General features: G+C 47.3%; 1 protein-coding gene across 1 annotated transcript in view; it reads right to left on the bottom strand.

Moving 5' to 3' along the window:
• The window catches only part of si:dkey-22o22.2 (neural-cadherin), a 304,012-nt gene that overhangs the window by 127,406 nt on the left and 150,736 nt on the right, over positions 1-25,870 (bottom strand). The window contains exon 3 of the mRNA XM_063054940.1: positions 9,863-10,088. Within this exon, the coding sequence (XP_062911010.1) occupies positions 9,863-10,088 (226 nt within the window). The remainder of the gene's footprint in view (positions 1-9,862; positions 10,089-25,870) is intronic.

The raw sequence follows: 25,870 nt of genomic DNA, 5'->3' as shown, positions 1-25,870 counted from the left end.
CAGGTGATAGGCAAAAGGGGATACGAGAGGATCATGGGACAGGAGGTCCGGGAAGAAAGACGGGGGGGGGTGACCCAGAGGATGGGCAAGAGGTATATTCAGAGGGACAGAGGGAGAAAAAGGAGAGTGAGAGAAAGAATGTGTGCATAAAAATGAGTAACAGATGGGGTACGAGGGGGAGGTGGGGCCTAGCAGAAGTTAGAGAAGTCAATGTTCATGCCATCAGGTTGGAGGCTACCCAGACGGAATATAAGGTGTTGTTCCTCCAACTTGAGTGTGGCTTCATCTTTACAGTAGAGGAGGCCGTGGATAGACATGTCAGAATGGGAATGGGATGTGGAATTAAAATGTGTGGCCACTGGGAGATCCTGCTTTCTCTGGCGGACAGAGCGTAGATGTTCAGCAAAGCGGTCTCCCAGTCTGCGTCGGGTCTCAGCAATATATAAAAGGCCACATCGGGAGCACCGGACGCAGTATATCACCCCAGTCGACTCACAGGTGAAGTGATGCCTCACCTGGAAGGACTGTTTGGGGCCCTGAATGGTGGTAAGGGAGGAAGTGTAAGGGCATGTGTAGCACTTGTTCCGCTTACACGGATAAGTGCCAGGAGGGATATCAGTGGGGAGGGATAGGGGGGACGAATGGACAAGGGAGTTGTGTAGGGAGCGATCCCTGCGGAATGCAGAGAGAGGGGGGGAGGGAAAGATGTGCTTAGTGGTGGGATCCCGCTGGAGGTGGCGGAAGTTATGGAGAATAATATGTTGGACCCGGAGGCTGGTGGGGTGGTAGGTGAGGACCAGGGGAACCCTATTCCTAGTGGGGTGGGAGGATGGAGTGAGAGCAGATGTACGTGAAATGGGGGAGATGCGTTTAAGAGCAAAGTTGATAGTGGAGGAAGGGAAGCCCCTTTCTTTAAAAAATGAAGACATCTCCCTCGTCCTAGAATGAAAAGCCTCATCCTGAGAGCAGATGTGGCGGAGACGGAGGAATTGCGAGAAGGGGATGGCGTTTTTGCAAGAGACAGGGTGAGAAGAGGAATAGTCCAGATAGCTGTGAGAGTCAGTAGGCTTATAGTAGACATCAGTGGATAAGCTGTCTCCAGAGACAGAGACAGAAAGATCTAGAAAGGGGAGGGAGGTGTCGGAAATTGACCAGGTAAACTTGAGGGCAGGGTGAAAGTTGGAGGCAAAGTTAATAAAGTCAACGAGTTCTGCATGCGTGCAGGAAGCAGCGCCAATGCAGTCGTCGATGTAGCGAAGGAAAAGTGGGGGACAGATACCAGAATAGGCACGGAACATAGATTGTTCCACAAACCCAACAAAAAGGCAGGCATAGCTCGGACCCATACGGGTGCCCATAGCTACACCTTTAGTTTGGAGGAAATGGGAGGAGCAAAAGGAGAAATTATTAAGAGTAAGGACTAATTCCGCTAGACGGAGCAGAGTGGTGGTAGAGGGGAACTGATAAGGTCTGGAATCCAAAAAGCGTAGAGCTCTGAGACCTTCCTGATGGGGGATGGAAGTATATAAGGACTGGACATCCATGGTGAAAATAAAGCGGTGGGGGCCAGGGAACTTAAAATCATCGAAAAGTTTAAGAGCGTGAGAAGTGTCACGAACATAGGTCGGAAGGGATTGAACAAGGGGTGATAAAACCGTGTCGAGGTATGCAGAAACGAGTTCGGTGGGGCAGGAGCAAGCTGAGACAATAGGTCGGCCAGGACAGGCAGGTTTGTGGATCTTGGGTAGGAGGTAGAAACGGGAAGTGCGGGGTGTGGGAACTATAAGGTTGGTAGCAGTGGATGGGAGATCCCCTGAGCGGATAAAGTCGGTGACCTGGTGCTCCTTAGTGGGGTCACGATCGAGGGGTAAATAAGAGGAGGTATCCGCGAGTTGTCGCTGTGCCTCGGCAAGGTAGAGGTCAGTACACCAGACTACAACAGCACCCCCTTTATCAGCGGGTTTAATAATAATGTTAGGATTAGTGCGGAGGGAGTGGAGAGCAGAGCGTTCCGAAGGAGTGAGGTTGGAATGGGGACAAGGTGCGGTGAAGTCGAGACGGTTGATGTCCCGTCGGCAGTTGGCAATAAAGAGATCCAGAGCAGGCAGAAGACCAGAGCGGGGTGTCCATGAAGAAAAGGAGGGTTAAAGACGGGAGAAGGGGTCATCGGTGGGGGTGGAAGAGTCCTTGCCGAAGAAGTAGGCTCGGAGACGGAGACGGCGGAAGAAAAGTTCCGCATCATGGCGAACACGGAACTCGCTGAGGTGTGGGCGAAGGGGGACAAACGTGAAGCCCTTACTGAGAACAGAGCGTTCTGCCTCCGACAGTTGAAGGTCGGAGGGGATGGTAAAGACCCGGCACGGATGAGAGCTGGGATCAGAGGGGGGAGGGGGGAGGCTGGGGGTGTCAATGGTGAGGGGAGGGTTGGGGTGAGAGGAAGATGGAGCCTCTGAGGGCCCAGGAGTTGACGGTGGGATCTGAGGAAGACGGGGCTGCGGAGTGGTGGTGGGGGAAGGGGAGACGGGAGTCACAACAGCAGCACATAAAGACCCGGCCTGGAGTTCAAGGCTGGAGTCGCAGTTGGTGGTTGTGCAATCGCTGTGAAGGTGTCCATGGTCGTTGCTGGAGTCCGGGTTTTGAATATGTCCTGAGGTGTTGGAGCCGCCGAGATCAATGGCAGAGACCGCAATTGAAAGTTCATGCCTGCTAGCGTCGGGGCCGGCAGGCTCTGGAGTCCGTAGATGTAAGATCTTGCGATCTTTGCCTAACATGACAAAGTCAAAGAAACGGCGATTGCAGGCGTGGATCCGACGGAGGATGAAATAGCGGGTAGGACCATTACAGACGGTGAAGAAAGTGTCCCGAAGGTGTGGAAGGGTCTGGGATAGGGACACCAAGTACCTCCTCATGGCGGAGAGCGTCGCCTTCAGAGCTTGACGGGAGAAGCGGCGAGAGGCAGAGTCAATAAAATGTGAGTACCTGGGATCCTCAGAAGGTCCAAATTGAGAGGCTTGGAAACGAATCCTAAAGCCAACTGGAGTAAGTTGGCGACGGAGGCACGTTCCAAGAAAGGATACATGGCAGTGATAGCGAGTTTGAGTCAAAGTCTGGTCGAAAAGTTGAAGAGCCGAAGAAATCACAGATGGGGAGCAGTGAGAGATGGTTTCACTGAACTTCCGTCGAAGAGAGGATCTAAACTTCTTCGGTGTAGGCATCACCGGAAGAGGCTTCGCAGTAGTGAATTTAAACGCAAACAACAGGAATTCTGCAGATGCTGGAAATTCAAGCAACACACATCAAAGTTGCTGGTGAACGCAGCAGGCCAGGCAGCATCTATTGGAAGAGATACAGTCGACGTTTCAGGCCGAGACCCTTCGTCAGGACTAACTGAAGGAAGAGTGAGTAAGGGATTTGAAAGTTGGAGGGGGAGGGGGAGATGCAAAATGATAGGAGAAGACAGGAGGGGGAGGGATAGAGCCGAGAGCTGGACAGGTGATTGGCAAAAGGGGATACGAGAGGATCATGGGACAGGAGGTCCGGGAAGAAAGACGGGGGGGGGGGTGGTGACCCAGAGGATGGGCAAGAGGTATATTCAGAGGGACAGAGGGAGAAAAAGGAGAGTGAGAGAAAGAATGTGTGCATAAAAATGAGTAACAGATGGGGTACGAGGGGGAGGTGGGGCCTAGCAGAAGTTAGAGAAGTCAATGTTCATGCCATCAGGTTGGAGGCTACCCAGACGGAATATAAGGTGTTGTTCCTCCAACTTGAGTGTGGCTTCATCTTTACAGTAGAGGAGGCCGTGGATAGACATGTCAGAATGGGAATGGGATGTGGAATTAAAATGTGTGGCCACTGGGAGATCCTGCTTTCTCTGGCGGACAGAGCGTAGATGTTCAGCAAAGCGGTCTCCCAGTCTGCGTCGGGTCTCAGCAATATATAAAAGGCCACATCGGGAGCACCGGACGCAGTATATCACCCCAGTCGACTCACAGGTGAAGTGATGCCTCACCTGGAAGGACTGTTTGGGGCCCTGAATGGTGGTAAGGGAGGAAGTGTAAGGGCATGTGTAGCACTTGTTCCGCTTACACGGATAAGTGCCAGGAGGGATATCAGTGGGGAGGGATGGGGGGACGAATGGACAAGGGAGTTGTGTAGGGAGCGATCCCTGCGGAATGCAGAGAGAGGGGGGGAGGGAAAGATGTGCTTAGTAGTGGGATCCCGTTGGAGGTGGCGGAAGTTACGGAGAATAATATGTTGGACCCGGAGGCTGGTGGGGTGGTAGGTGAGGACCAGGGGAACCCTATTCCTAGTGGGGTGGTGGGAGGATGGAGTGAGAGCAGATTCCATTATCTAAATCATTGTCAAACAACGTGAAAAACAGCAGTCCCAATACTGACCCTTAAGGAGCACCGCTAGTCACTGGAAGCCAACCAGAAAAGGTCCCTTTTATTCCCACTCACGGTATCCACCTGCCAGCCATTCGACTATCTGTGCCAGTATCTTTCCTGTAACGCCATAGGATTATATCTTGTTACGCAGCTTCATGTGTGGCACTTTATCAAATGCCTTCTGAAAACAAGTAAATGACATCCACTGTCTCTTCTTTGTCCACCCTGTTTGCTACTTAGAAACATAGAAACATAGAAAACCTACAGCACAATACAGACCCTTCAGCCCACAAAGCTGGGCTGAACATGTCCTTAGCTTAGAAATTACCTAGGGTTACCCTTAGCCCTCTATTTTTCTAAGCTCCATGTACCTATCCAGGAGTCTCTTAAAAGACCCTATCGTATCAGCCTCCACCACCATCGCCAGCAGCCCATTCCACATACTCACCACTCTGCGTAAAAAACTTACTCCTGACATCTCCTCTGTACCTACCTCCAAGCACCTTAAAACTGTGCCCTCCCGTGCTAGCTATTTCAGCCCTGGGAAAAAGCCTCTGACTATCCACAGGATCAATGCCTCTCATCATCTTATACACCTCTGTCAGGTCACCTCCCATCCTCCGCCACTCCAAAAAGAAAAGGCTGAGTTCACTCAACTTTTTCTCATAAGGCATGCTCCCCAATCCAGGCAACATCCTTGTAAGTCTCCTCTGCACCCTTTCTATGGTTTCCACATCCTTCCTGTAGTGAGGCGACCAGAACTGAGCACAGTACTCTAAGTGGGGTCTGACCAGGGTCCTGTATAGCTGCAACATTACCTCTCTGCTCCTAAACTCAATCCCACGATTGATGCTTTCTTAACCACAGAGTCAACCTGCACAGCAGCTTTGAGTGTCCCATGGACTCGGACCCCAAGATCCCTCTGATCCTCCACACTGCCAAGAGTTTTACCATTAATACTATATTCTGCCATCATATTTGACCTACCAGAATGAACTATCTCACACTTATCTGGGTTGAACTCCATCTGTCACTTCTTAGCCCAGTTTTGCATCCTATCAATGTCCCGTTGTAACCTCTGACAGCCCTCCACACTATCCACAACACCCCAATCTTTGTGTTAGCAGCAAATTTACTAAACCATCCCTGGACTTCCTCATCCAGATCATTTATAAAAATCACGAAGAGTAAGGGTCCCAGAACTGATCCCTGAGGCACACCACTGGTCACCAACCTCCATGCAGAATATGACCCGTCTATAACCACTCTTTGCCTTCTGTTGGTAAGCCAGTTCTGGATCCACAAAGCAATGTCCCCTTGGATCCCATGCTTCCTTACTTTCTCAATAAGCTTTGCATGGGGTACTCTATCAAATGCCTTGCTGAAATTCATATACACTACGTCTACTGCTCAACCTTCATCAATGTATTTAGTCCAATCCTCAAAAAATTCCATCAGGCTTGTAAGGCACTTTGACCTGCCTTTAACAAAGCCATGCAGACTATTCCTAATCATATTATGTCTCTCCAAATGTTCATAAATTCTGCCTCTCAGGGTATTTTCCATCAACTCACCAACAACTGAAGTAAGACTCACTGGTCTATAATTTCCTGGGCTACCTATACTCCCTTTTTTGAATAAGGAAACAACATCTGCAACCCTTCAATCCTCCGGAACCTCTCCCGTCCCCATTGATGATGCAACGATCATTGCCAGAGGCTCAACAATCTCCTCCCTCACCTCCCACAGTAGCCTGGGGGAAAGATATACCAACTTCCTCGAAGAACTCTAACAGATTTGTCAGGCATGATTTCCCTTTACAGAAAACATGTTGCCTTATTTTATTTTTTTTTAGAACTCATCCAAACTTCTCTTAAATGTTGGAATCAAGTCCACATCCACCACTTGCATTGGCCGCTCGTTTCACACTCCGAATGAAAAGGTTCCCTCCCATGATCCCAGTGAAAATTTCACCTTTCACCTTAACCCACGTCCTCTATTCTAGTCTCACCCAATCTCAGTGGAAAGAACCTACTTGCACTTACCCCATCTATACCCCTCAAAATTTTGTATCCCTCTATCATATCTGCTCTCATTCTCCTACAGTCCAGGGAGTAAAGCCAGTGAATCCTGGGGTTTGGAGTTCAATTCCAGAGCTGTCCTGTAAGGAGTCTCTGCATGTCCCCCCCCCCCATGGAATTCATGCGTTTCCCCCACATCCTCTGGTTTCCTCCCACAGACCCACGATGTACCGGGTTGGTTAACTGGACATTGTAAATTGTCCTGTGATTAGGTTAGGGTTAATCGGATTTGTTGGAGGTTGCGGGTCGGAATGGCTCAAAGGGCCAGAGGGCCTACTCCACGCCGATTCCTAAATAAATGAAATTCTAATGCATTCAACCTTTCCTTAAAACTCAGGTTCTCAAGTCCCAGCAGCATCCTTGTAAATTTTCTCTCTTCTCCTTCAATCTTATTGATATCTGTTAGTCGGTTCTGGTCACCTCACTGAGGATTTGGAGAGGGTGTAGAAGAAGTTTACAAGACATGGATTGGAGGGTGTGAGTTGTCAGGAGAGGTTAGACAAACTTGGGTTGTTTTCTCTGGAGCAGTGGGGGCTGAAGAGAGATCTACTTTTGATAAGTTTAGATAGATAGGCGATATCTTTTTCCCTGGGTTGAAGTATCTAACACTAGAGGGCTTGCATTTAAAGCAAGGGAGGCCAACCTTTTTTATGCCTTGGCCCCTGACCATTTTCGTGGGGTACCTGGACCCGAGGTTGGGAACGCCTGACCTAAAGTGACGGAGTAAGCTGAAAGGAGATATGCAGGACATTTTTTTTTACATGCCTTGGTTCCTGAAGGTTGTCATAACTGGGGGTGGCAGTGGAGTTAAGTTCCTATTACCTATTAAATGCTCCCAGTGGCGTGTGTCTCAAATAGACTCTGATAACCCAGCGGTACCATTTCTACTGACAAGAGAAGGGGCAAAAGCAGTTGCTCTGGGCAGATGGGGCTCATCAGCCATGGTTTGAGACTCTGATCTCAAACCCACTTGTGGGGAAGGCTTTGGGAGTAAACCCTGAGGAAAAATCCAGAACTGGACTCCCTAAGGCAGTCATGTGTTGAACTCAACACTGACTGACAACTCCTGTGACACCACTGATGCCAAACTGTATGGGTCACTGAGGTTCGTTTGGATTCATCAGCTGCATGGAGAGGGGGAGTTTGCTACGTGGGCGACATCTTGCTCCCCATGTCGTACTGCCCTAGCTTGTGTATCTAGACCACTGGGATGCAACATCCATTGTTAACCCCACCGAGAGGTGTCAACAAGGTGGGTGCCTGGAATTTGCTGGCAGGGATGGTGGTAGAGGCAGTAGAGTAGGGCTCTTAGACAAACACACAGATGTGTAGGAAATCATAATTACAAGAGATTCTGCAGATGCTGGAAATCCAGAGCAACACAGACAAAATGCTGGAGGAACTCAGCAGGTCAGGCAACATCTATGGAGAGGAATAAACAATCATTGTTTAAGGCCGTGACCCTTCAGGACTCAAAAGGTATTGACATTATGTAGGTAGAAGGTGTTGGTTGGGCATTTAATCACTTATTTAATTGAAACACACAATGCTGGAGGAACTCAGCAGGCCATGCAGCATCTATGGAAAAGAGAAAGCAGTTGACGTTTTGGGCTGGTCCTGACGAAGTGTCTTGGCCCAAAACTTTGACTGTTTACTGTCTTCCATAGATGCTGCCTGGCGTGCTAATCCTGCGGGAAGAGAAGATGGCGGCGCAACGCAGCACGTGTAGCCTCCCTGGTGAAATGATATCGTGTTTGTTAAATAGGAGCCGTGCACAATTCTGATTCGATGGAGACAACCGTGAGAAGCACGGAGGAACATCTGGAGAAACTTCTGAAATGCCAGTTCGCTGCCGCTGCTACTGTGTGATTGAGAATCTCCGGAGGGAAGGCCTAAATCCTCGGCTTTGCCTGCTGCTGGCGGCTGGGGCTGGAGTCGAAGTGCTCGGCAGAGATGGTGCTCGGTGCTTGGTGTTGGAGGGCTGGTCGGAGGCTCGGAGTTTTCGGACAACTCAGAGTCGGACTGTGGTCGGGCATGGCAGGGAGAGTTTTCTTCCTTCTCCCGTCTGCGTGAGATGTGGAACTTTCGAGAGACTTTGAACTTTTTTTACCATGCCCATGGCCTGTTCTTCATCAAGTTATGGTATTGCTTGCACTGTTGTAACTATATGTAATAATTATATGGTTTTTGTCAGTTTTTCAGTCTTGGTCTGTCTTGTGTTTCTGTGATACAACACCACATGCATGCATTACTAAATGACAATAAAAGAGGACTGCGTGTCCTCATAATCTAAAAAAAATCTAATGAGTTCCTCCAGAATTCTGTGTGTTGCTTGGATTTCCAGTGTTTGCAGATTTTCTTTTGTTTGTGATTGGACTAATTTAATTGGTTCAGCACAACATTGTGGGCTGAGGGGCCTTTTCTTGTGCTGTATTCTTTGAAGTTCAATCTGTATTTTCTTAGCTTACCCTGAAAATTTACGGTTATAGAACTTCAATGTAAACCTTGTTCTTTATTTGCTTTCAGTTGATTAAGAATTACGGCCGATATTTAGATTTTAATCTCTAAGGAGTATTCCTTAAATGATGGGCATGTGCTATTTTTAAAACTCACCTGCATAGTTTAGTTCTCAGAGTGTAAATGTTAGAAAATTCTAATACATGTAAATGTACACTCATGGCCATTTTATTATGTATCTCCTGTACTGAGATGTTCGTCTGCACATCATTATTGTAAGGTGTGGTTATTTGAGTTACTGTTGCCTTCCTGTCAGCTTGAACCAGTTTGGCTATACTCCTCTGAGCTCTCTCATTAACAAGATGTTTTTGCCCACTGCTGCTCACTGGATTTTTTTTTTTGATTTTTCACACCATTCTCTGTAAACTCTAGAGACTATTGTACGTGAAAATCCCAGGAGATCAGCTGTTTCTGAGATACTCAGACTACCCTGTCTGGCACCAATCATTCCATGGTCAAAGTCACTTAGATCACATTTCTTCCCTATTCTGGTGTTTAATCTGATCATGTTTGCATGCTTTTATGCACTGTGTTGCTTCCTAATGACCAGTGTACAGGTGGAGCTGATAAAAGGGCCACTGAGTGTATATGGTGAATTAAGTTGTGGTTGAGGGGTGGTTGAGGCAGGTTCGATGTTGTTTAAAGTTAAATTGGATAGATATATGGACAGGAAAGGAATGGAGGGTTATGGGCTGAGTGCAGGTCGGTGGGACTAGGTGAGAGTAAGAGTTCGGCACGGACTAGAAGGGCCGAGATGGCCTGTTTCCATGCTGTAATTGTTATATGGTTATATAATTATCATTACATACTATAAAACATAGCACGTTACAGTACAGTACAGACCCTTTCAATTTACTCTTAATTTTTACTACTTACGGTTGTCCGGCAGGGATATTTTCTGAAACAAATACATTGTAGGATACATTAAGAAACTGTGGAGGCCTGGAGCCAACCAGGATGAAAACAGATGCATGAGGTCCCTTGTTGCCTTCCTTATTGACAGCCAAAACGGTCAACACATATTCGTTGTTCCTGAGCAGAGTTAAGCCCGTCGTCTTGATGATACCTGAACTTCTATCGACTTCGAATCTCTCCTCTCCACCTGCAAGTATTAGTCACAATGTAAAGAGAAAGCAACATCAATTTGAGACCTTAGGAAAACAAATGCAATGTTCATTTCGAGAGGACTAGAGTATAAAAGCAAGGATGTAATGCTGATGCTTTATAAAGAATCGCTCAGGCCACACTTGGAGTGTTGTAAGCAGTTTTAACCATATAACCATATAACAATTACAGCACGGAAACAGGCCATCTCAGCCCTTCTAGTCCGTGCTGAACTTTTACTCTCACCTAGTCCCACCGACCTGCACTCAGCCCATAACCCTCCATTCCTTTCCTGTCCATATATCTATCCAGTTTAACTTTAAATGACAACATCGAACCTGCCTCAACCACTTCTGCTGGAAGCTCGTTCCACACAGCTACCACTCTCTGAGTAAAGAAGTTCCCCCTCATGTTACCCCTAAACTTTTTCCCTTTAACTCTCAAATCATGTCCTCTTGTTTGAATCTCCCCCACTCCCAATGGAAAAAGCCTATCCACGTCGACTCTGTCTATCTCCCTCATAATTTTAAATACCTCTTATCAAGTCCCCCCCTCAACCTTCTATGCTCCAAAGAATAAAGACTCAACTTGTTCAACCTTTCTCTGTAACTTAGGAGATGAAACCCAGGTAACATTCTAGTAAATCTTCTCTGTACTCTCTCAGTTTTGTTGACATTTTTCCTATAATTCGGTGACCAGACCTGTACACAATACTCCAAATTTGGCCATACCAATGCCCTATACAATTTCAACACTACATCCCAACTCCTATACTCAATGCTCTGAATACTAAAGGCCAGCATACCAAAATCTTTCTTCACCACCCTATCCACATGAGATTCCACCTTCAGGGAACTATGCACCATTATTCCTAGATCCCTCAGTTCTACAGCATTCTTCAATGCCCTACCATTTACCATGTATGTCCTATTTTGATTAGTCCTACCAAAATGTAGCACCTCATATTTTTCAGCATTAAACTCCATCTGCCATCTTTCAGCCCACTCTTCTAACTGTCCTAAATCTCTCTGCAAGCTTTGAAAACCTACCTCATCATCCACAACGCCACCTATCTTAGTATCATCTGCATACTTACTAATCCAATTTACCATCCCATCATCCAGATCATTAATATATATGACAAACAACACCGGACCCAGTACAGATCCCTGAGGCACACCGTTACACACCGTCCCCCAATCTGACACACAGTTATCCACCACTACTCTCTGGCGTCTCCCACCCAGCCACTGCTGAATCCATTTTACTACTTCCATATTAATGCCTAACGATTGAACCTTCCTAACTAGCCTTCCGTGTGGAACCTTGTCAAAGGCCCCATGAGGTCCATATAGACAACATCCACCGCTTTACCCTCGTCAACTTTCTTAGTAACCTCATCAAAAAATTTAATAAGATTTGTCAAACGTGACCTTCTTATTTGGGCCTCTTATCTAGGAAAAGACGTGCTGGTATTGGAGAGGGTCCAGAGGAGGTTCACGAGAAAGATTCAGGGAATGAAAGTGTTACCGTATGAGGATCATGGGCTCGGGGCCAGTACTCACTGGAGTTTAGAAGAATGGGGTGGGATCTCATTGAAACCTTTCAAATATTGAAAGCTCTGGAAAGAATGAATGTGGAGAAGATGTTTCCTTAAGTGAGTGTGTCAAGGACCAGAGGGCACAGCCTCAAAGTAAAGGGATGTCCATTTAGAACAGAGATGAGGAGGAATTTCTTTAGCCAGAAGGTGATGAATCTGTGGAATCCATTGCCATGGACGATGGAGGTTAACTTATTGGGCATATTTATAGCAGAGGTTGATAGTTTCTTGATTAGTCAGGGTGTCAAAGGTTACAGGGAGAAGGAGAATGAGGTTGAGAGGGATAATAAATCAGTCATGCTGGAATGGTGCAGCAGACTTGATGGGCCAATTGGCCCAATTCTGCTCCTATGTTTTATGGTCTTAACTATTGAATTATTCTGATAACATATCTGCAAGATGAAGTTATTATGTGCCTTTTGACTTTAAACAAGGAATCAGCAATCTGAAGATTAAGGATCTTAATCTTAAAGATTATCTTTATTTTTTAAATAAGACAGTCTGGAATAATGAGAGGCAGACTAGAATAAATACACATCAACATTTAACAGAGCCACATCAACCATGGGTCCTGCATAAACATAAGGGATTCTGCCATGCTGGAAATCCAGAGCAACACACACACAATACTGGAGGAACTCAGCAGGTCAGGCAGCATCTATGGAAATGAATAAACAGTTGTTTCAAGCTAAATCCCTTCACCAGGACTGGAAGGGAAGGGGACAGAAGCTGTTTCCAGTCCTGATGAAGGGTCTCAGCCCCAAAACATTGACTATTCCTCTCCGTAGATGCTGCCTGACCTGTTGAGTTCCTACAGCATTTCAAGATTGTTCGTTTAATGTTGTGTGTGAGGCCATTCTTCAGTCACTGAGTCATTCTGGTTGAATGCTACATTGATTAGATCAAATTAAATTCCCACTGGAAAAGAGCACAGACATTTAACAAGCACAACAAGGGATTGTGACAGTAGTAGGTGATTTTAACTTTCCAAATATTGACTGGGCCTTCCATTCTGTAAAAGGGTTGGATGGGAAGGCGTTCAAATGTGTTCAGGAAAGTTTCTTTAATCAGTGTGTAGAAGCCCAATGAGAGAGTGTGTGATACAAAATGTCCAGTTAAGGAATGAGATAGGGCAGGTGACAGTTGTTTGTGTACGGGAACATTTTGCATCCAGTGATCATAATGCCATTAGTTTCAAGGTAATTATGGAAATGGATAGGTCTGGTCCTTGGGATGAAATTCTAAATTGGATCCTAAACTGAGATTCTAAATCAGATAAATGGGTGACTGTCAGAGAGTGGAGAGCTCCTCTGTGGCTGCCCGTCTCAACAGTAAGTACTTCATTTTCAGTACTGACCAGGGGACCGACCTGGGGGAAGCAACAGAGGCTGTGCCTCTGGCACTGAGTCTGGCCCCTTGGCTCAGAATATTTGGAATATTAACACAATCAATAACAGCAGTTACAGAAATATCAACATTTTTCAAACAAGATTGTCCCTGCAGGAGTAAGTGATATTGCATAGATTAAGAGAAGCTTTATTGAAACATTTGAATATTAAACGTACATTAGATTGTGACATTATGTTTTATTTTATTAAAAAATTTAAATTTTATTCTACATTTTATTTACAACACGCAGTTTGAGCAATGCTCTAACAGTGGCAGCGGCTGAGGTTCAATTCCATTGCTGTCTGTAAGGAGTTTGCACGGTCTCCCCATGACCATGTGGGTTTCCTCTGGGTGCTTCAGTTTCCTCCTACAGTCCAAAGATCTACAGATTAGGGTTAGTGAGCTGTGTTCACGCAATGCTGGTGTTGGAAACATGTTGACACTTGTGGGCTACCACAGGCACATTCTCACGCAAACCACACATTTCAAAGTACATTTGTTATCAAACTGTGTACATGAAGTCCCCCTCACCAGGCTTGTATGGAAACATGGCTTGTTAGCCAGCTCTGCTAAAAGCCACTGGACTCAGCGGTGAGAAGGCCACTTTTCTTAAACAATATACGTCTAAGGTTGATATGCTTTGGGTCTAACCAAAGAGGAAAGTTGGGATGCTTCTATTAATGCAACCACGATTTAAATGAATGCTGTGTAAATACTGCCCAGCTTTCTCTAGAACCTTCTCCCTATTGGACCATCCTGATTGGCTGACACAATATTCCTAATCTGAACATCATAGCCCCTTATCTTTAGCCAAAAACCCAAACATTTCTACCAGCAGGACACACTGCTTTTACAGAAAGCTACCAAATGAAATAGCCCACAGCATTAGCAGTCAAAATCTTAACCAGGGCATTACGTTCTCCCCCCACCAAAAATAGTCATGTCCTCATCACTTTGAAACCTATCAAACCATTATTAATAACACAGCATTCAAATGAATATTGTGATTTCAGGAACCCCACCCGATTTGCCAGCCAACTGGGCATTTCCTGACTCTCTGGGACCTCTTATCTCATCTTCACTTTCTTCAGCCTCAGGCACTGTTTGGGACCTTTCCTGTCTACTTGGGGATGCCTCCTCCTGTCTCTCACTCGCACCTTCCGGCAAGTCAAGTTCCCCTGGCACCTGACTGAGCTCAGTTTCATCCCCAACTACATCGGAGCCCAGCTTCTCCTCACTGACTGGCATTGCGTCTGCCTGTCCACTGCCAGACCCCTCTGCTACATCTGAGTCAGGGTTGGGAGATTCAGGAATCCCTTCATCAATTCTTGGGGAGTTTGCATAGGGTAACATATACCATACCCCCATTTCCTCATCCTCTGAGTCTGTACAGCATTCAGTGGTTGGGTCCTTTTCAGGTCTTTCTACTGATTGCCTTTCTGTTCTACCAGGTGTAGGGTCAGGTCAGGATCTGGGTCAACATGTACCTCTTGCCCTAGAGGGAAAAGCTGATTCTGATGGAGATTTTTGACGGGGCCATTCCCACTTTCTGGCTTCACCCGGAAAACTGGCACATTTGGAATTTGGCTCTCCACTATGCAAGGCGTAGACACCCAGTGGTCAGCCAACTTATGCTTCCCAGGTAGCCCCAAATTCCTGATTCAAACTTTGTCTCCAGCCATCAGTTGAGAAAACTTCATCATTTTATAATATCTCCCCTTGTTTCCCTGATTCTGCTTGGTAGCAGAGACCGCTGCTAGCTTATAAGTCTGTTGCAGTTCTTTCCTCATGTCAGACACATACTTGAAATATGTCTTCTGTGGTAAGTCTTCACTACCAACCCCAAAACGGAGATCTATAGGCAATCTTGCTTTGTGCCCAAACATCAAAAGTATGGTGGGTATCCTGTAGCTTCATTCTGTGTGCAGCTGTAGATGCCCAAACATCAAATAATATGGTGGGTATCCTATGGCTTCATTCTATGCACAGTTGTAGATGCCCAATATGCTGACTCCATTTGTTTTTGTTTGCTAATATCCAGGGCTCCAAGCATTTCTAACAATGTCCGGTTGAACCTTTCAGGCTGGGGATCGCCCTGAGGATGATAGGGGGTAGTCCTCGACTTCTCAACTCCAAGCATACTCAGTAACTCATCTATGAGCGGACTCTCAAAATCCCTTCCCTGAGCACCGTGTATTCTTCTTGGGAGGCCATAATGAACAAAATACTTTTCCCACAATACTTTGCCAACTGTGGATGCCCTCTGATCCTTTGTATGATGTTTCAGGATACCTGGAGGCACATGACAAAATAAACCATAGTCAGCATGGTTTCCTCAAGGGAGAACCTTGCCTGACAAATCTGTTGGAATTCTTATTAGAAGGAGCAAGGCAGAGTAGACGAAGGAGAATTGTTTCATGTTGTGTACTTGGATTTTCAGAAGGCCCTTGACAAGGTGCCACACATGAGGCTGCTTAACAAGCTACGAGTCCATGGTATTACAGGAAAGTTTCTAGCGTGGATAAAGCAGTGGCTGAATGGGAGGATGCAAAGAATGGGAATAAAGGGAGCCTTTTCTGGTTGGGTGACGGTGACTAGTAGTGTTCAACAGGTGTCTGTGTTGGGACCGATTCTTTTTATGTTTTATGTCAATGATTTGGAAGATGGAATTGATAGTTTGCAGATGATATGAAGATAAGTGAAGGGGCAGGTAGTTTTGAGGGATTAGAGAGGCTACAGAAGGACAGACAGATTAGGAGAACGGGCAAAGAAATGGCAGATGGAATACAGAGTTGGGAAGTGTATGGTCATGTACTTCAGTAGAAAAAATGAAAGGGGTGACTATTTTCAAAATGGAGAGAAAATACAAAACAACTGAAGTTCAAAGAGACTTGGGAGTACTTATGCAGGATTCCCTAAAGGTGAATTTTCAGGTTGAGTCTGGTGAGGAAGACAAATGTGATGTTAGCTTTCATTTCAAGAGCACTAGAATATAAAAGCAAGGATGTAATGTTGAAACTTTATGAAGCACTGGTGAGGCCTCACTTGGAGTATCGTGAGCAGGTTTGGGCCCCTCATTTTAGAAAGGACGTGCTGAAACTGGGTTTCAGCCTGAAGGCGCGACCGTACTCTTCTCCTACATGCTGCCTGGCCTGCTGAGTTCCTCCAGCATTGTGCGTGTGATTGATCAAACAGCTGTTCAGCCAGTGTAAGTTTCCCCAATACTTTCACTGAACACGGCACTCTAATCAGCAATTCCTCCGGGCAGTGGATATCTACCCCGCTCAGAGCACCAGCATTATTTGTGGGTCATCTCTTGGGATCACACCAAAGATTTAGCCAAAAAACCAGACATTTTATCAGCAGGACACACTGCTTTTTATAGAAAGCTACCAAATGAAATACCCTACAGCGTTAGCAGTAAAAATCTTCACCAGGGCATTACATTGAGATTCATCTTCCTGCAGGCAGCCACAAAACAAATAAACAAATCCATTAATCCATTAACTAAAACCCACACAACAAAGACCGTCAAACACCCAATGTGTGAGAAAAGAACAAATCATGCAAATAATTTAAAAAAAATAAACAAATAGAGAGTGCAGGAACCACAGATTGAGTGCCCAACCATGGAGCCAGTTTGGCACTGAGGTGAGTGAAGTCCTGGGGCCCAATGACTGCAGGGCAACAACTGATGGTGAACCTGGAGATGTAGCCTCAAGACCCCTGAACCTCTCGTCCGACGGTAGTAATGAGAAGAGAAGGAGACCGGTCAAATGCAGGCAGACAGCGCTGATCGCCTGTTCGTTTTCCACTATCATCCTCAACAACTTTAATCTTGCTCAATGCTTTAATCAGCACAGAGTGATGGAGCCGAGCACTGGCTTGTCTTCTGCCGTCAGGTGTCGACACCGCATGCATCCCCAGCGATGGCTTCCCTAGCCGTACCTGCACTCTGGAGAGTCTAATTTGCTGAATCCCACAGGAGATTCTGATATTTTGATGTATCTATGACAAATAAAGCTGATTTAATCTAACATTTGTCACACTTCCTGGGAGCGTTGTAGATGAAGGGCCCAAAACATTGTTCAGGATCCCTACGACCCATCCCACAGTCTCTCTGACCCACTACCATCAGGAAAGAGGTACAGGAGCATCAGGATTAGGGCTGCCAGACTGGGCACGAGCTTCTTCCCTCAGGCTGTGATACTAATGAATACCCTGCCACCACTAGGACAGCAGGCTGTTTACTGTTTACCTTGCTGTGCATTTCGAATTATAGCTGATTAACATTTTGTTTTATGTGGTGTGTCTCATGTACGTTGTCTGGGTTCACTGCTGTCCAGAGAACCATTGTTTCATTTGTTTGTATACATGTACAGTCAGATGACAATACGCTTCAACCGGAACTAGAATTATCATGTACCGTTATCTAAAGCAAAGAATCAGCAACGTAATCTCAGGACATTGCAACAGCTAATTTGGAATATCAATTATAGAAATATTGTATCAACATTTTTCAAACTACATTATCCCTGCAGGGCAAAGTGATATTACATAGATAAAGGGTAACTTTATTGAAACATATTCAAATGTCTCTCTCGCTGCAGCCAGCATGTGGGAGGTGCAGGTGTCTCGTGCCCCACACCACTGGGCTTGTGGATGGGCTCGCCTCATCACTGACCACACTCCACAGTCGTGTTGGTGCCGGTGTCTCGTGCCCCACACCACTGGGTTGGTGGATGGGCTCGCCTCAGCGCTGACCACACTCCACGGTTCTGTGGGTGCAGGTGTGGGAGATGCCCCACACCACTGGACTTGTAGATGGGCTTGCCTCAGCGCTGACCACACTCCACAGTCGTAGAGACGCTTTCAGGGACTCAACAGTTCATGTTCCTCGTGTTTATGTTTACTTCTTTTAGCTCTTTGAGCGATTTGATCAAGGTGCTTCAGCGCAAATCTGACCCTGTGACTGTGGCCAGTAACCATCGACAGAACACTGAACTCACTCTGTGACTCTGGCCTGTGACCATCGGCAGAACACTGATCTGACTCTGTGACTGTGGCCTGTAACCATCGACAGAACACTGATCTGACTCTGTGACTGTGGTCAGTAACCATCGACAGAACACTGAAGTGACTCTGTGACTGTGGCCTGTAACGATCGACAGAACACTGATCCAACTCTGTGACTGTGGTCAGTAACCATCGACAGAACACTGAACTGACTCTGTGACTGTGGTCAGTAACCATCGACAGAACACTGATCTGACTCTGTGACTGTGGTCAGTAACCATTGGCAGAACACTGATCTGACTGTATGACTGTGGCCTGTAACCATTGGCAGAACATTGATCTGACTGTATGACTGTGGCCTGTAACCATCGACAGAACACTGATCTGACTCTGTGACTGTGGCCTGTAACCATCGGCAGAACACTGATCTGACTCTGTGACTGTGGCCTGTAACCATCGGCAGAACACTGATCTGACTCTGTGACTGTGGCCTGTAACCATCGGCAGAACACTGATCTGACTCTGTGACTCTGGCCTGTGACCATCAACAGAACACTGAACTGACTCTGTGACTGTGGCCTGTGACCATCGGCAGAACACTGATCTGACTCTGTGACTGTGGCCTGTAACCATCGACAGAACACTGATCTGACTCTGTGACTGTGGTCAGTAACCATCGACAGAACACTGAAGTGACTCTGTGACTGTGGCCTGTAACGATCGACAGAACACTGATCCGACTCTGTGACTCTGGCCTGTGACCATTGGCAGAACACCGAACTCACTCTGTGACTGTGGCCTGTAACGATCGACAGAACACTGATCCGACTCTGTGACTGTGGTCAGTAACCATCGACAGAACACTGAACTGACTCTGTGACTGTGGTCAGTAACCATCGACAGAACACTGATCTGACTTGGTGACTGTGGTCAGTAACCATCGGCAGAACACTGAACTGTGACTGTGGCCTGTAACCATTGGCAGAACACTGATCTGACTGTATGACTGTGGCCTGTAACCATTGGCGGAACACTGATCTGACTGTATGACTGTGGCTGTAACCATCGGCGGAACACTGATCTGACTCTGTGACTGTGGTCAGTAACCATCGACAGAACACTGAACTCACTCTGTGACTGTGGCCTGTAACCATCGACAGAACACTGATCTGACTCTGTGACTATGGTCAGTAACCATCGACGGAACACTGATCTCACTCTGTGACTTTGGCCTGTGACCATCAGCAGAACACTGAACTCACTCTGTGACTGTGGCCTGTAACCATCGACAGAACACTGATCTGACTCTGTGACTGTGGTCAGTAACCATCGACAGAACACTGAACTGACTCTGTGACTGTGGTCAGTAACCATCGACAGAACACTGATCTGACTCTGTGACTGTGGTCAGTAACCATCGGCAGAACACTGAACTGTGACTGTGGCCTGTAACCATCGGCAGAACACTGATCTGACTCTGTGACTGTGGCCTGTAACCATCGACAGAACACTGATCTGACTCTGTGACTGTGGCCTGTAACCATCAACAGAACACTGATCTGACTCTGTGACTGTGGCCTGTAACCATTGGTGAACATTGATCTGACTGTATGACTGTGGCCTGTAACCATCGACAGAACACTGATCTGACTGTATGACTGTGGCCTGTAACCATCGACAGAACACTGATCTGACTCTGTGACTGTGGTCAGTAACCATCGACAGAACACTGATCTGACTGTTTGACTGTGGCCTGTAACCATCAGCAGAACATTGATCTGACTGTATGACTGTGGCCTGTAACCATCGACAGAACACTGATCTGACTCTGTGACTGTGGCCTGTAACCATCGACAGAACACTGATCTGACTCTGTGACTGTGGTCAGTAACCATCTACAGAACACTGATCTCACTCTGTGACTGTGGCCTGTGACCATCAGCAGAACACTGAACTCACTCTGTGACTGTGGCCTGTAACCATCGACAGAACACTGATCTGACTCTGTGACTGTGGCCTGTAACCATCGACAGAACACTGATCTGACTCTGTGACTGTGGCCTGTGACCATCGGCAGAACACTGAACTCACTCGGTGACTGTGGCCTGTAACCATCGACAGAACACTGATCTGACTCTGTGACTGTGGCCTGTGACCATCAACAGAACACTGAACTGACTCTGTGACTGTGGCCTGTAACCATCGACAGAACACTGATCTGACTCAGTGACTGTGGTCAGTAACCATTGGCAGAACACTGAACTGTGACTGTGGTCAGTAACCATCGGCAGAACACTGAACTGTGACCGTGGCCTGTAACCATCGGCAGAACACTGATCTGACTCTGTGACTGTGGCCTGTAACCATCGACAGAACACTGATCTGACTCTGTGACTGTGGCCTGTAACCATCAACAGAACACTGATCTGACTCTGTGACTGTGGCCTGTAACCATCGGTGAACATTGATCTGACTGTATGACTGTGGCCTGTAACCATCGACAGAACACTGATCTGACTGTATGACTGTGGCCTGTAACCATCGACAGAACACTGATCTGACTCTGTGACTGTGGTCAGTAACCATCGACAGAACACTGATCTGACTGTTTGACTGTGGCCTGTAACCATCAGCAGAACATTGATCTGACTGTATGACTGTGGCCTGTAACCATCGACAGAACACTGATCTGACTCTGTGACTGTGGCCTGTAACCATCGACAGAACACTGATCTGACTCTGTGACTGTGGTCAGTAACCATCTACAGAACACTGATCTCACTCTGTGACTGTGGCCTGTGACCATCAGCAGAACACTGAACTCACTCTGTGACTGTGGCCTGTAACCATCGACAGAACACTGATCTCACTCTGTGACTGTGGCCTGTGACCATCGGCAGAACACTGAACTCACTCGGTGACTGTGGCCTGTAACCATCGACAGAACACTGATCTGACTCTGTGACTGTGGCCTGTGACCATCAACAGAACACTGAACTGACTCTGTGACTGTGGCCTGTAACCATCGACAGAACACTGATCTGACTCTGTGACTGTGGCCTGTAACCATCGGTGAACATTGATCTGACTGTATGACTGTGGCCTGTAACCATCGACAGAACACTGATCTGACTGTATGACTGTGGCCTGTAACCATCGACAGAACACTGATCTGACTCTGTGACTGTGGTCAGTAACCATCGACAGAACACTGATCTGACTGTTTGACTGTGGCCTGTAACCATCAGCAGAACATTGATCTGACTGTATGACTGTGGCCTGTAACCATCGACAGAACACTGATCTGACTCTGTGACTGTGGCCTGTAACCATCGACAGAACACTGATCTGACTCTGTGACTGTGGTCAGTAACCATCTACAGAACACTGATCTCACTCTGTGACTGTGGCCTGTGACCATCAGCAGAACACTGAACTCACTCTGTGACTGTGGCCTGTAACCATCGACAGAACACTGATCTGACTCTGTGACTGTGGCCTGTAACCATCGACAGAACACTGATCTGACTCTGTGACTGTGGCCTGTGACCATCGGCAGAACACTGAACTCACTCGGTGACTGTGGCCTGTAACCATCGACAGAACACTGATCTGACTCTGTGACTGTGGCCTGTGACCATCAACAGAACACTGAACTGACTCTGTGACTGTGGCCTGTAACCATCGACAGAACACTGATCTGACTCTGTGACTGTGGCCTGTGACCATCAGCAGAACACTGATCTGACTCTGTGACTGTGGCCTGTGACCATCGGCAGAACACTGAACTCACTCGGTGACTGTGGCCTGTAACCATCGACAGAACACTGATCTGACTCTGTGACTGTGGCCTGTGACCATCAACAGAACACTGAACTGACTCTGTGACTGTGGCCTGTAACCATCGACAGAACACTGATCTGACTCTGTGACTGTGGCCTGTAACCATCGGTGAACATTGATCTGACTGTATGACTGTGGCCTGTAACCATCGACAGAACACTGATCTGACTGTATGACTGTGGCCTGTAACCATCGACAGAACACTGATCTGACTCTGTGACTGTGGTCAGTAACCATCGACAGAACACTGATCTGACTGTTTGACTGTGGCCTGTAACCATCAGCAGAACATTGATCTGACTGTATGACTGTGGCCTGTAACCATCGACAGAACACTGATCTGACTCTGTGACTGTGGCCTGTAACCATCGACAGAACACTGATCTGACTCTGTGACTGTGGCCTGTAACCATCGGCAGAACACTGATCTGACTCTGTGACTGTGGCCTGTAACCATCGGCAGAACACTGATCTGACTCTGTGACTCTGGCCTGTGACCATCAACAGAACACTGAACTGACTCTGTGACTGTGGCCTGTGACCATCGGCAGAACACTGATCTGACTCTGTGACTGTGGCCTGTAACCATCGACAGAACACTGATCTGACTCTGTGACTGTGGTCAGTAACCATCGACAGAACACTGAAGTGACTCTGTGACTGTGGCCTGTAACGATCGACAGAACACTGATCCGACTCTGTGACTCTGGCCTGTGACCATTGGCAGAACACCGAACTCACTCTGTGACTGTGGCCTGTAACGATCGACAGAACACTGATCCGACTCTGTGACTGTGGTCAGTAACCATCGACAGAACACTGAACTGACTCTGTGACTGTGGTCAGTAACCATCGACAGAACACTGATCTGACTTGGTGACTGTGGTCAGTAACCATCGGCAGAACACTGAACTGTGACTGTGGCCTGTAACCATTGGCAGAACACTGATCTGACTGTATGACTGTGGCCTGTAACCATTGGCGGAACACTGATCTGACTGTATGACTGTGGCTGTAACCATCGGCGGAACACTGATCTGACTCTGTGACTGTGGTCAGTAACCATCGACAGAACACTGAACTCACTCTGTGACTGTGGCCTGTAACCATCGACAGAACACTGATCTGACTCTGTGACTATGGTCAGTAACCATCGACGGAACACTGATCTCACTCTGTGACTTTGGCCTGTGACCATCAGCAGAACACTGAACTCACTCTGTGACTGTGGCCTGTAACCATCGACAGAACACTGATCTGACTCTGTGACTGTGGTCAGTAACCATCGACAGAACACTGAACTGACTCTGTGACTGTGGTCAGTAACCATCGACAGAACACTGATCTGACTCTGTGACTGTGGTCAGTAACCATCGGCAGAACACTGAACTGTGACTGTGGCCTGTAACCATCGGCAGAACACTGATCTGACTCTGTGACTGTGGCCTGTAACCATCGACAGAACACTGATCTGACTCTGTGACTGTGGCCTGTAACCATCAACAGAACACTGATCTGACTCTGTGACTGTGGCCTGTAACCATTGGTGAACATTGATCTGACTGTATGACTGTGGCCTGTAACCATCGACAGAACACTGATCTGACTGTATGACTGTGGCCTGTAACCATCGACAGAACACTGATCTGACTCTGTGACTGTGGTCAGTAACCATCGACAGAACACTGATCTGACTGTTTGACTGTGGCCTGTAACCATCAGCAGAACATTGATCTGACTGTATGACTGTGGCCTGTAACCATCGACAGAACACTGATCTGACTCTGTGACTGTGGCCTGTAACCATCGACAGAACACTGATCTGACTCTGTGACTGTGGTCAGTAACCATCTACAGAACACTGATCTCACTCTGTGACTGTGGCCTGTGACCATCAGCAGAACACTGAACTCACTCTGTGACTGTGGCCTGTAACCATCGACAGAACACTGATCTGACTCTGTGACTGTGGCCTGTAACCATCGACAGAACACTGATCTGACTCTGTGACTGTGGCCTGTGACCATCGGCAGAACACTGAACTCACTCGGTGACTGTGGCCTGTAACCATCGACAGAACACTGATCTGACTCTGTGACTGTGGCCTGTGACCATCAACAGAACACTGAACTGACTCTGTGACTGTGGCCTGTAACCATCGACAGAACACTGATCTGACTCAGTGACTGTGGTCAGTAACCATTGGCAGAACACTGAACTGTGACTGTGGTCAGTAACCATCGGCAGAACACTGAACTGTGACCGTGGCCTGTAACCATCGGCAGAACACTGATCTGACTCTGTGACTGTGGCCTGTAACCATCGACAGAACACTGATCTGACTCTGTGACTGTGGCCTGTAACCATCAACAGAACACTGATCTGACTCTGTGACTGTGGCCTGTAACCATCGGTGAACATTGATCTGACTGTATGACTGTGGCCTGTAACCATCGACAGAACACTGATCTGACTGTATGACTGTGGCCTGTAACCATCGACAGAACACTGATCTGACTCTGTGACTGTGGTCAGTAACCATCGACAGAACACTGATCTGACTGTTTGACTGTGGCCTGTAACCATCAGCAGAACATTGATCTGACTGTATGACTGTGGCCTGTAACCATCGACAGAACACTGATCTGACTCTGTGACTGTGGCCTGTAACCATCGACAAAACACTGATCTGACTCTGTGACTGTGGTCAGTAACCATCTACAGAACACTGATCTCACTCTGTGACTGTGGCCTGTGACCATCAGCAGAACACTGAACTCACTCTGTGACTGTGGCCTGTAACCATCGACAGAACACTGATCTCACTCTGTGACTGTGGCCTGTGACCATCGGCAGAACACTGAACTCACTCGGTGACTGTGGCCTGTAACCATCGACAGAACACTGATCTGACTCTGTGACTGTGGCCTGTGACCATCAACAGAACACTGAACTGACTCTGTGACTGTGGCCTGTAACCATCGACAGAACACTGATCTGACTCTGTGACTGTGGCCTGTAACCATCGGTGAACATTGATCTGACTGTATGACTGTGGCCTGTAACCATCGACAGAACACTGATCTGACTGTATGACTGTGGCCTGTAACCATCGACAGAACACTGATCTGACTCTGTGACTGTGGTCAGTAACCATCGACAGAACACTGATCTGACTGTTTGACTGTGGCCTGTAACCATCAGCAGAACATTGATCTGACTGTATGACTGTGGCCTGTAACCATCGACAGAACACTGATCTGACTCTGTGACTGTGGCCTGTAACCATCGACAGAACACTGATCTGACTCTGTGACTGTGGTCAGTAACCATCTACAGAACACTGATCTCACTCTGTGACTGTGGCCTGTGACCATCAGCAGAACACTGAACTCACTCTGTGACTGTGGCCTGTAACCATCGACAGAACACTGATCTGACTCTGTGACTGTGGCCTGTAACCATCGACAGAACACTGATCTGACTCTGTGACTGTGGCCTGTGACCATCGGCAGAACACTGAACTCACTCGGTGACTGTGGCCTGTAACCATCGACAGAACACTGATCTGACTCTGTGACTGTGGCCTGTGACCATCAACAGAACACTGAACTGACTCTGTGACTGTGGCCTGTAACCATCGACAGAACACTGATCTGACTCTGTGACTGTGGCCTGTGACCATCAGCAGAACACTGATCTGACTCTGTGACTGTGGCCTGTGACCATCGGCAGAACACTGAACTCACTCGGTGACTGTGGCCTGTAACCATCGACAGAACACTGATCTGACTCTGTGACTGTGGTCAGTAACCATCGACAGAACACTGATCTGACTGTTTGACTGTGGCCTGTAACCATCAGCAGAACATTGATCTGACTGTATGACTGTGGCCTGTAACCATCGACAGAACACTGATCTGACTCTGTGA

This window comes from Mobula hypostoma, chromosome 1 (genome assembly GCF_963921235.1).
Source record: "Mobula hypostoma chromosome 1, sMobHyp1.1, whole genome shotgun sequence".
Taxonomy (NCBI): Eukaryota; Metazoa; Chordata; class Chondrichthyes; order Myliobatiformes; family Myliobatidae; genus Mobula; species Mobula hypostoma.
This window is presented reverse-complemented; position numbering and strand designations above follow the sequence as displayed.